This window comes from Xyrauchen texanus, chromosome 30 (assembly GCF_025860055.1).
Source record: "Xyrauchen texanus isolate HMW12.3.18 chromosome 30, RBS_HiC_50CHRs, whole genome shotgun sequence".
NCBI classification, from domain to species: Eukaryota; Metazoa; Chordata; class Actinopteri; order Cypriniformes; family Catostomidae; genus Xyrauchen; species Xyrauchen texanus.
In genome coordinates, this window is record NC_068305.1 from 19,523,017 (window position 1) to 19,532,852 (window position 9,836).

Below are 9,836 nucleotides of genomic sequence, written 5' to 3' on the forward strand. Positions count from 1 at the left end.
GCACATGTCAGCATCCCAAAAGTATTTTATGTCAGCTGCTCCTGTATGTATGTATGTATGTTAGTGTGTTAATGAGACCTTTGCCCCTTTCTCAGGTGGTGTGTGGGCGGCGGCCGTGTCTGTTGCCTGGGACACCTGGGCGAGAGCCTCACTCCTGCCCAGGAGGTCGTGAATGCCAGGAGCATAACTTCCTGACCTGCCTCTCTCCCCCTTGCCAGCATTGGGGGTTCTGCTCCAGGACTGAAGCCGCCCCAACCCTACAAACCAAATGTGAGCCCAACTCAGTCTATCTGGACAAAAGCTGTGCTCGCGTCACCCTTGTATTCAACAGGGACAAACTACCCACTGTAAGTATTCAGATTCAACTACACCCTCAGCTATGTTAGTGTTTGGTTCCATTATAAAAAAGTATTGTGATGATACCATGGTATCAGATGGTAATGCCATTGTCCGGGTTTAGAAATTCATGTCATTGTTCTGTCAAAAAATATTGAAACCTGGTATTACTAGAGCAACATGTCAGCAAACATGGTATTACCAGGGAGCCATTTCCAAAATTCCATGATAATATTATAATACTTGCATGGCAAGAATTCATATGGAAACTTCAATGACTAAACCGTCCATGAAAGTAGATGATGAATTTTATCCCTCTCTTAAGACAATCAAATTAGAATCCAGAATAGTTTAGTTCTTCTAGAGGAGATTTTTTTCTCTAAATACATGGTGTGCCTTCTAGGGAACAACAGTGGAGAACGTCTGTGCGGAGCTGCGGTATATGCCCTCTACACGGAGCCTGGCAAAAGAGCACTCACTGTTGGTTCTTTGTGACCTCTCCTACAAACACCAGGATGCAGTAGAGGTGGCCATTGTAAGTACACATTTTGAAGATTCTTGCTTTGTCCATCTATCCACATAGCTCACCTAGGGAGAGCTTTCTATCCTCACATATTTTATATTCATGAATCCTCCATATGACTACATGATGCGCACAAAAGTATGTGTGTGGCCGCTAAGATATATTATCAGTGGAATAGAGAGTCAAAACCACAGGGGTCCTGAATGCTCATTGCACAAATCTGTTAATGAATGCAAATTTGATTTCCTCACTGAGTCGAGCACTGTTCCTTGAAATACCCGGACGCCCAGAGCAATGCCAACCGGCCCCTCTTTAAACCAGCCCATTATGTTGTAATGAGATTCAGTTGACTGACCAGCAGCAGGCCATACTGCATTGCAGCATTCCCTCCACCCACATGCACACAGAGCGCGCTGGATCCGGCTCCAGCACATCGTACACATAGCTTTAGGATATACACTTTTGCCTTTAGAAAAATGAAGAAAGCTTGCACAATAAAAAATAAGCCACAGCATTAGTATAACTTTGCATCACAAATCCACTCCCAATCGAAAACACTCAAACCTAAAGCTAATCTAAGTGTAATCTATCTTATGCAGAAACAACTATATAAGCAAGCCATTTCCAGGTTGATTTATCTGCAAAGTGAAAACAATGTGGCTCTGTGGTTGTCACAACATTGCTCTATTTGTTTGAGAATCCCAACCAGCCCAACACAGCATCATAGGCTCAAACAATGGTGTGAGACTATCTGTTTTCTCCCCAATCATAGACAAAGGGGAGTGTTAAGGGAACATTTACAAAAACAGTCATTATTTTTGCACTTTCGTTTAGTGAATCTAGTGGATAGTGCAGATATTGCAAACTTCAGCTTTAACGAAAATCATATCTTTGTGCTATCAGATAAGTTTTGTGTTATTTAAAGGATATCCAATTCTGCACTGAGTTAAACATTCTGGCTCATGGGAGTTGCTTATAAATAGTGGTTACCTTCAAATGCATCCTTAATACCTGGTCAGAATAGTATAAATCCATGCAATGTTCTAACATGTCACTTGAGTTGAAGCTCAGTGTTTAAATGCCAGTCCTGACTCATTAAAATGAACTTAGAACAGCTGCAGGTTTTTGCATGTTGAAAGCAGAGTAGAGCTGAAATAATTGAGATGTGGGTAGAGGCGATGCACGTTCAACCTTTATTTCTGATGAGGATTGCACTCACTTTTAGTTCTTTTACTAATATATCAGCATAGATTATTTTAAAGTCTCCTTTTGACCTCTTACCATAGGTAAGACCTCGAAAATGACCTGGATGTGTTCTTGATCAGGCCAAATTTTGAGAATGTATCGGATGGTGACTTTTGGGCAAGAACCCAGTACTACGGTGGCAGACGAAGGACATTTACCACTGTGTTAACCCTCAAGTGTTTCCCGCTGTAAGCTCACCAAAGTCTTGTGGTTCTTAGGAGTCATAATTTCATAAATTAATAAACGCTGCAATAGTTGGGTTACCCTCTTATGTAAAACTCAGGGATTCCCCAAAGTATGAGCACCTAATATCGTGTATGTCCCCCTCGTGCCACCAAAAGAGCTCTGACCCGTCGAGGCATGGACTCCACAAGACCTCTGAAGGTGTCCTGTGGTATCTGGCACCAAGATGTTAGCAGCAGATCCTTTAAGTCCTGTAATTTGCGAGGTGGGGCCTCCACGGTTTGGACTTGTTGGTCCAGCACATCCCATAGATGCTCAATCGGATTGAAATCTGGGGAATTTGGAGGCCAAGTCAACACCTTGAACACTTTGTCATGTTCCTCAAACCATTCTTGAACAATTTTTGCAGTGTGGCAGGGTGCATTATCCTGCTGAAAGAGGTTACTGCCATCTGGGAATACCATTGCCATGAAGGGGTGTACATGGTCTGCAACAGTATTTAGGTAGGTGGTACGTGTCAAAGTAACACCACATGAATGCCAGGACTCAAGGTTTCCCAGCTGAACATTGCCCAGAGCATCACACTGTCTCCGCTGGCCTGCCTTCTTCCCATGGTGCATCCTGCTGCCATCTCTTCCCCAGGTAAACGACGCACACGCACCCTGCTGTCCACATGATTCATCAGACCAGGCCACCTTCTTCCATTGCTCCATGGCCCAGTTCTGACGCTCACTTGCCCATTGTAAACACTTTTGGCGGTGGACAGGGGTTAGCATGGGCACCATGACTGGTCTGCGGCTATGCAACCTCATACACAGCAAGCTGCAATGCACTGTGACATCTTACTATCATGACCAGCATTACGTTTTTCAACAATTTGTGCTAGTAGCTCTTCTGTGGGATCGGACCAGATGGGCTAGCCTTTGCTCCCCACCCGTAACAATGAGCCTTAGGTGGCCATGACCCTGTCGCCGGTTCACCAGTGTTCCTTCCTTGGACCACTTTTGGTAGGTACTAACCACTTCATACCGGGAACACCCCACAAGAACTGCTATTTTGGAGATGCTCGTCTAGCCATCACAATTGTGGGTGATGGTGGCTCAAGGTGGTAGAGCGGGTTGTCCACTAATCGCAGGGTTAACGGTTCAATTCCTGGCCCACACGACTCCACATGCCGAAGTGTCCTTGGGCAAGACACTGAACCCCAAGTTGCTCCTAATGGCAGGCTAGAGCCTTGCATGGCACCTCTGCTGTCATTGGTGTGTGTTTGTGTGTGAATGGGTGAATGAGACACATTGTAAAGCGCTTTGTAGAACCGCTAAGGTTAAAAATGCGCAATATAAGTGCAGACCATTTACCACAATTTGCCCGCTCAGATCCAGATGCTTGCCCATTTTTCCTGCTTCCAACACGTGAAATTCAAGAACTGTTTCTTTACTTGATGCCTAATATATCCCACCCCTTAACAGGTGTCATTGTAGAGATAATAAAGGTTATTAACTTCACTTGTCAGTGGTTTTAATCTTGTGGCTAATCAGTGTATAGTGTATGTGATTTTCCCACTGTACCTTAAGTGCCTGTAAATGTGGTAATTGAGATTATAGTATAATAATGAAACAATCACACATGTATTAAATCTCCCATTGTTTGTCCTGTAGTCGTTCCAACAGGATGAAGGACAGCAGCCTGAGCACAGTCAGATCCAGGAAGCTGCTAGTACCATCGTCAGCACACTGTCCAAACGACACAACAGCACCATCATGCTTGCCGTCATCGAGGTCAAAGTGGAGATGCCGGTCATGTCCCAGCCAGTGGGTGAGTAGAGCAGGGGCCAACTGGCATCAAGGATAAAGCCAGCCTTCATCCCCCGACCGAGTGTCAGTTCCCCGTCTCCATCAATTAGTGCAGCTTTAAATGTCTTTGTTAGTCACAGGAGGAAGGGGTCTGAGAGGCTCCGTGGACCCAGCAGTTGTGGGCAGGAGGACATAAACCTGTGTGATAGTGATTCAACTTCTCCATAAGTCGTCTGTCACACTGCAGCACACTGTTAAAGCGAATGCTAGGACAAAATTAGAATAAGAGCAATAACTTAAATAATTGTAAGCAATAGAATTGCTTTTAAAAATTTCAATAGTCCATACCAATACCAGTAAATTTTTACTATTTCCTCTGAACACTTTTATTAAAAAAGTTAAATATGAATGTAATCAATGAAAATAATGGCATATAGCCTTCAAGTAGCTCTTATTTATGTAGACATTGCTCCTTTTATATTGTAGTTGGATTAATATTAACAACATTATAATCAATCAATATTATATATATATATATATATATATTTCATCATTTATATTTCATCATTTATATTTCCTTGATGTCCATTCCTTTAGGTGTTAATGCAAACTGACTGGTAACATAAAAAATATATTTTAGTATCTGTAATCCTTCCAACATCTTCAAATCTGTTTTTTATTCAAGTTTTTTTTCTCTCTCCATGGAATGAATCTTAAGACATTCCAAATATGACTCGAGTTTCTTTCTGCACAGACTACCTGGTGCCCATGCTTTGTGTTGTCCTCTGCTTGCTCTGGGTCTTCTGCATCATTGTCTGCGTGTGGTGGACCCGTAAGCGGCGAAAAGAGCGCGAGAGGCGGGAGCGCATGCCTGTGGAGGAGAGCGTCAACAACCAGTGGGAACCACTGAGACCTGTGTCGCGGCCGCAACACAAGGACAACCGGGACGTGCAGTACGAGCACACCAAGCTCATGGGCTCCACAGATCAGACCTGCAACAGCGGGGAGGACGACGAGGAGGAGATAGAAGAAGAAGAAGAGCTGGAGCTGGTTGAAGAGAGGTGTGGGACAGAAGGGGGAAAATGTCCCATCCAAAGGTTCTCTAAGGCTACAGTGCGGACCAAGAACAAGCTGATCTGCACCACGCAGACCAGCAAAGGCTGCAGCCCCTCCCTCAAAGCACCCCACTGGACAGGCTTCGGCCCCAAAGACAACAACTGTAAAAATGTCAATAATGCCACCACCAGCCTAGAGCACAAGGAACATTGTGTATGAGCTCTGCCAGTGGACAGAGCAGGTTCAGGAGACAGAGGCCATCTCAGAATCAAAAACTGAGTTTCCCCCGTTTTTTATTTTTATGTTCAACTTCGAGATGTTTTGAGGCTGAATGGTAAAGTGGCCAATTTCTTTCCTTCATGTTTTTTTATGTACAGAGGAAGCAAAATTATATTTCTTTATTAGGAGGCAAAGAGAAGCCTCACTTTGTGTTTTTGAAAATAACTGCTGGAATAAAGTGCAGGACTAAAGAACTCTTAAAACAAGAGAGAAACAAGATAAATACTTTTTGTTGCTGTTTACAAAATGGTTGTGGTTTTGTTGTAAGTGGCCCAGTTTTGGTGCAGACCATGTATGGGGACAACCAACGGAGGACACTGGCTTCGGAGGTCCCTGTTTTTGCGTTGCCCCATTCCACCTGTTCTCCTTCTAGGCCTGCCTTACCAAGCTCGTTGTCCATGAGGAGGACTAGAGTGCCTATAAAGTGGCCTTGTTTTGTCTGTCATTTCTGTTGTCTTGGCTGAATGCTCTTTTAAAACAGACTGCAGTATTTCAAGTCAGTCTCAAGTGCCTTCAGACAAGCCCCTCGGTTTTCAAAGTCTTACCGTCAGGGTAGACCCCATCACTACACTACAAGGGGGAGAGGCTGGTCTTAAGATCAGCTCCCATATCACCATCAAGGTATTTGCATTCTGTAAATATGTATATAATAAAGGAGTCGCTGTGTATATTTGAATTAAGTAACTTAAGTCACTTTTTTTATTATTATTATTATAATTATGATTGAAATTATAATTTTTTTTTTTTTTACAACACCATTCCTTTTATTTATGCCAGTTGACATGGCAGGTTTTGTAAGATGTATACAGCGTCCCACAGTCAGAAAACAAATATAATCAGAGATAATCTTATGTTGTAGTTTTTTTGCATTCACTTTGCAAGATACGTTTAAAGTTGTGTGCTGTATTGTGGCGTGTGTTTGCCTCCTTGAAGATCCCGATTCCCTGTCCACACCTGTTTTCATAAAACCTGTAGAAAGTCATGGCTCGAGGCCTGCTGGTCCATGCTGCATGTTGCTTGTAAAGATGCAGAGCTGTCAAATGATGTCCAAATGTTTTCACCTTCTTTTTGGATTGAAGCTTCATGAAGGGAACAATTTTGTTGTAAAGCATTTTTATTCAAAGAAATGGATAACCTCAGAAATGGCTGACTATGATTTGCTTTCTTTCATCTCAATGTTAAATATTGCTTGTGGACAGCCTTTGTTTTTCATATATATAGAATAATTCAAAGTGTTTGAAGGGTTCATTCACCCAAAAATTCTGTCATCATTTACTCACCTTCATGTTGTTCCAAACTCATAAGACTTTCTTTCTTCTATGGAACATAATAGGAGAAATTTAGAAGAATGTTGAAGCTGTTCTTGACCGTTCAATTAACATTCTGCTTGACATCTCCTTTTTTGTAAATGGGTTTGTAAACAATGTGAAGGGGAGTAAATGATGACAGAATCTATCCTTTTAAAACTTTTCCTGAACAACTGGTTAATAATCAAATACAAGTAAACAACTGGAGTATTTAAGTAAGTAAAGTTTAATGTCCGTTAAGGAAGGGAATGGGGTGGAGCTTGAGGAGAGGTTTTTGTTTTGTTCTGTTTTTTTAAGAGAAAAATAAAATGTATTTTTATTTTTTATTTTGAATTGCTCTGAAAAAAAGTTATTTGGTTCATTTAGTGTGATTTATGTTTGTTCTTAGAAATAAATCAAACTATTTATTAAAGCATTTTATAACAATGTGCTCAAGAAAACCACTGTGTGCTGGTATTTAGGACTGAAACAGGCATAAATCTTATTTCATCATATCGTATTACCAAAAAATACCCCTTCCATTACCAGAGGTGTGGACGACTCCAGATCAATACAGGAACTCTTGCTTCCAATCAAGATGTCTCTGAAAGGAAGCAGCCAATAGTAACAGGTCTCCTGTTCTCGGCTGACTGCTGGCTGGCCAATGGACAACATCTCTCTCATGGCTTCATCTAGTCTGAATGTTTTATGAGGAGACTTATGATGATGCAGCAAGTTTATGTTATGGTTTTGTCCCGTAAGTAACAGGCTCTAATGGGATGAAGTACAGGAGTCATGTGTCACATAGTGTTGGGTTTTATGTTTCTGATGTAATCGAACATGGTTCAAGGAAGGAAGGAGGGGAAATGGGCCATTTTATGGTAAGGAATGGAATTTGAAAACTCAAGGAAGAAATGTTTGTACTATTGGGAACAGTAAGCCGTTTGGTATTCATTTTATGCTGTAAACTCAGTCTGTGGCCTAGATTAAATAAACTAGCATCCTTGTTGCAAATCCATTGCCACAGTCCATCAAAATGATTATATCAATCATGCTTTGATTACCAGTGAACCAAAAAATGGATGTAATTACACTATATTTGTGTAAATATGGTCACACCACAACAAAAAGAGCATAGATTCCATTACTTGAGTTTTAATATAAGAACAGATTGTAAAACCGATAATGTTATACTGGGTATCACACATGTAATGAGTGGAAATGACACCACATGACTACAGATTTGTGTCATTGAGCATCTGACACTATTAGATTTGCTCTATAGGGAGTCTACCCTGAAATCCTTTTACCTTGGGTAGTTGTTTATAAGGCCTGATCAGAAGTTTTCTTTAAATACAGCCAGTAAATACATTATGACTATCCTTTTACCATATAGCTCTAAATTCAACATTTGATATTCTTTATGAAAATTCTAGAGTTCTGGCAAACTTAACGCAAATTTGCCACTCATTATTGTCAGATCCAAATGAGCTTGTGATTTGCAGCAAATGTGTGCTAGAAGTTTGCTGCTCTTCACCGGTAGTGGTGAACCTGCAGAAAACTTTTGGCATCAATGGACAATGTAACGCTACTGATAAACACGTCTGTGGCAAACCAATGGCAACAATTAACAGTTTGCCAGAAAGCTTATTTGCATGTGAAAATGAGTGACAAAAAATGTGTGTTTTGCCAGAACTCCAGATTTGTGTAGGGACAAATTGCATGAAGCAGCCTACTTGCACTGAACATGTTAGCTTAGTATGATAATTAAACCATAGGGAATTAATGAGACAATGTTTGTATTGAAGGCTAATCAATTAGTCTGCTAACTAGAAACGCAAAGATAATCATAATTTGATCATTTGTTGCTTTGGTTATATTGTGTGATGTCATATACAGCTTACTCAACATTTATTGATGTATTTTCATGATTTAAACAACATACAGCTTCAAGTAATATTGTAGGATTTACTATCACGTGCTGAGTGGAATACACAAAACAACTAATTTCAGCCAATTATATTGCATTGGTGCCCCTGGAGAAGAATCCACTTTATGGTTGTGTTTAGAAGGTGTGGTGAAGCCTTTGCCCAAGTCTTGTGAGAGTCTCATTTGCTGTTAAAAAGATCAGATTTAGGGTTAGAATTAATGGTAGGGTTAAGATTAGGGTTAGGTATGGTTACTGTAGGACTCCAAATGAACACAATAAACAGTGTGTGAATGTCCCATGAAGCTCTCATGAGACTTTTCTAGACACAACCCTCCATTTTTCATGTCCTCAGCAATAAAATAGCAAACACATTTGATATACTCCAACTAGATGTAATCACAGTCTTAGGGTCTAAAATTCTATACCCAACAGATACTGAGCAATATTCAGATTTTGTATCAACCAACTTATCCCAATTACAAATCGGGTTTAAAATCGTATTCGACACATGGACATTAAACAATTATATTTTTACTAAATAATTTTCATATGATGTCTGACATTTTATAGATTTTGAGATGTTTAACATTTATGTATTCAAATTGTGTTCTGAAAATGTAGCGTGTTGATAAAAATGACACTTTAGTAAATCATTGTTTGATTCGCAAAATCATTTTTTTTAGACAATTACTATTGGTCCATGCGTGATCCTTGATGTTGCGAACCCGTTACCTCAAAGTACCAGCAAAGGGGAAGTTAAAAAGGCACTGAATGTGATGGACATACTGATTATTACATGCCTTTATGGCTAGCATGTAGTGCCAAAATAATTCCACTATTAAAAAGCAAAGCGCAGTTAATCAAACTAACTACTGATAATAACTAGAGGAAAAACTACATTGAAGTATTGACAGTGCGCTCTGTTGTGAAAATCTTGCTTAAGTATCTAAACAATCTCATTAATCAAGACAAATTAACATATGGCAAATAAAGTGCTGAAGTAGAATCTTCCTGTTAATGTAAAATGTGTTTTCCTCCAGCCAGAATTTTCACATGCATGAGTGTCCTATATGTGATGCAGTCAGGATATGCCACCTCCATGTCTTCCCGTACAAGACTGCTGTCTGAAAGCTGATACCAGATTCCTGGAGTGTTTCTCAGCAGTCAAGGAAGTCTGACCCACACAGGCATAAACATTTTGTGCC

General features: G+C 40.5%; 1 protein-coding gene across 3 annotated transcripts in view; it reads left to right on the top strand.

The window, feature by feature from the left end:
- The window catches only part of LOC127624170 (protein jagged-2-like), an 80,367-nt gene extending 72,681 nt beyond the window's left edge, over positions 1–7,686 (top strand). For all 3 annotated transcript variants that reach the window (XM_052098869.1, XM_052098870.1, XM_052098872.1), the window contains 4 exons: positions 96–347; positions 740–871; positions 3,946–4,102; positions 4,835–7,686. In XM_052098869.1, the coding sequence (XP_051954829.1) occupies positions 96–347; positions 740–871; positions 3,946–4,102; positions 4,835–5,355 (1,062 nt within the window). In that variant the 3' untranslated portion in view covers positions 5,356–7,686. The remainder of the gene's footprint in view (positions 1–95; positions 348–739; positions 872–3,945; positions 4,103–4,834) is intronic.
- The last annotated feature ends 2,150 nt before the right edge of the window (positions 7,687–9,836 follow it).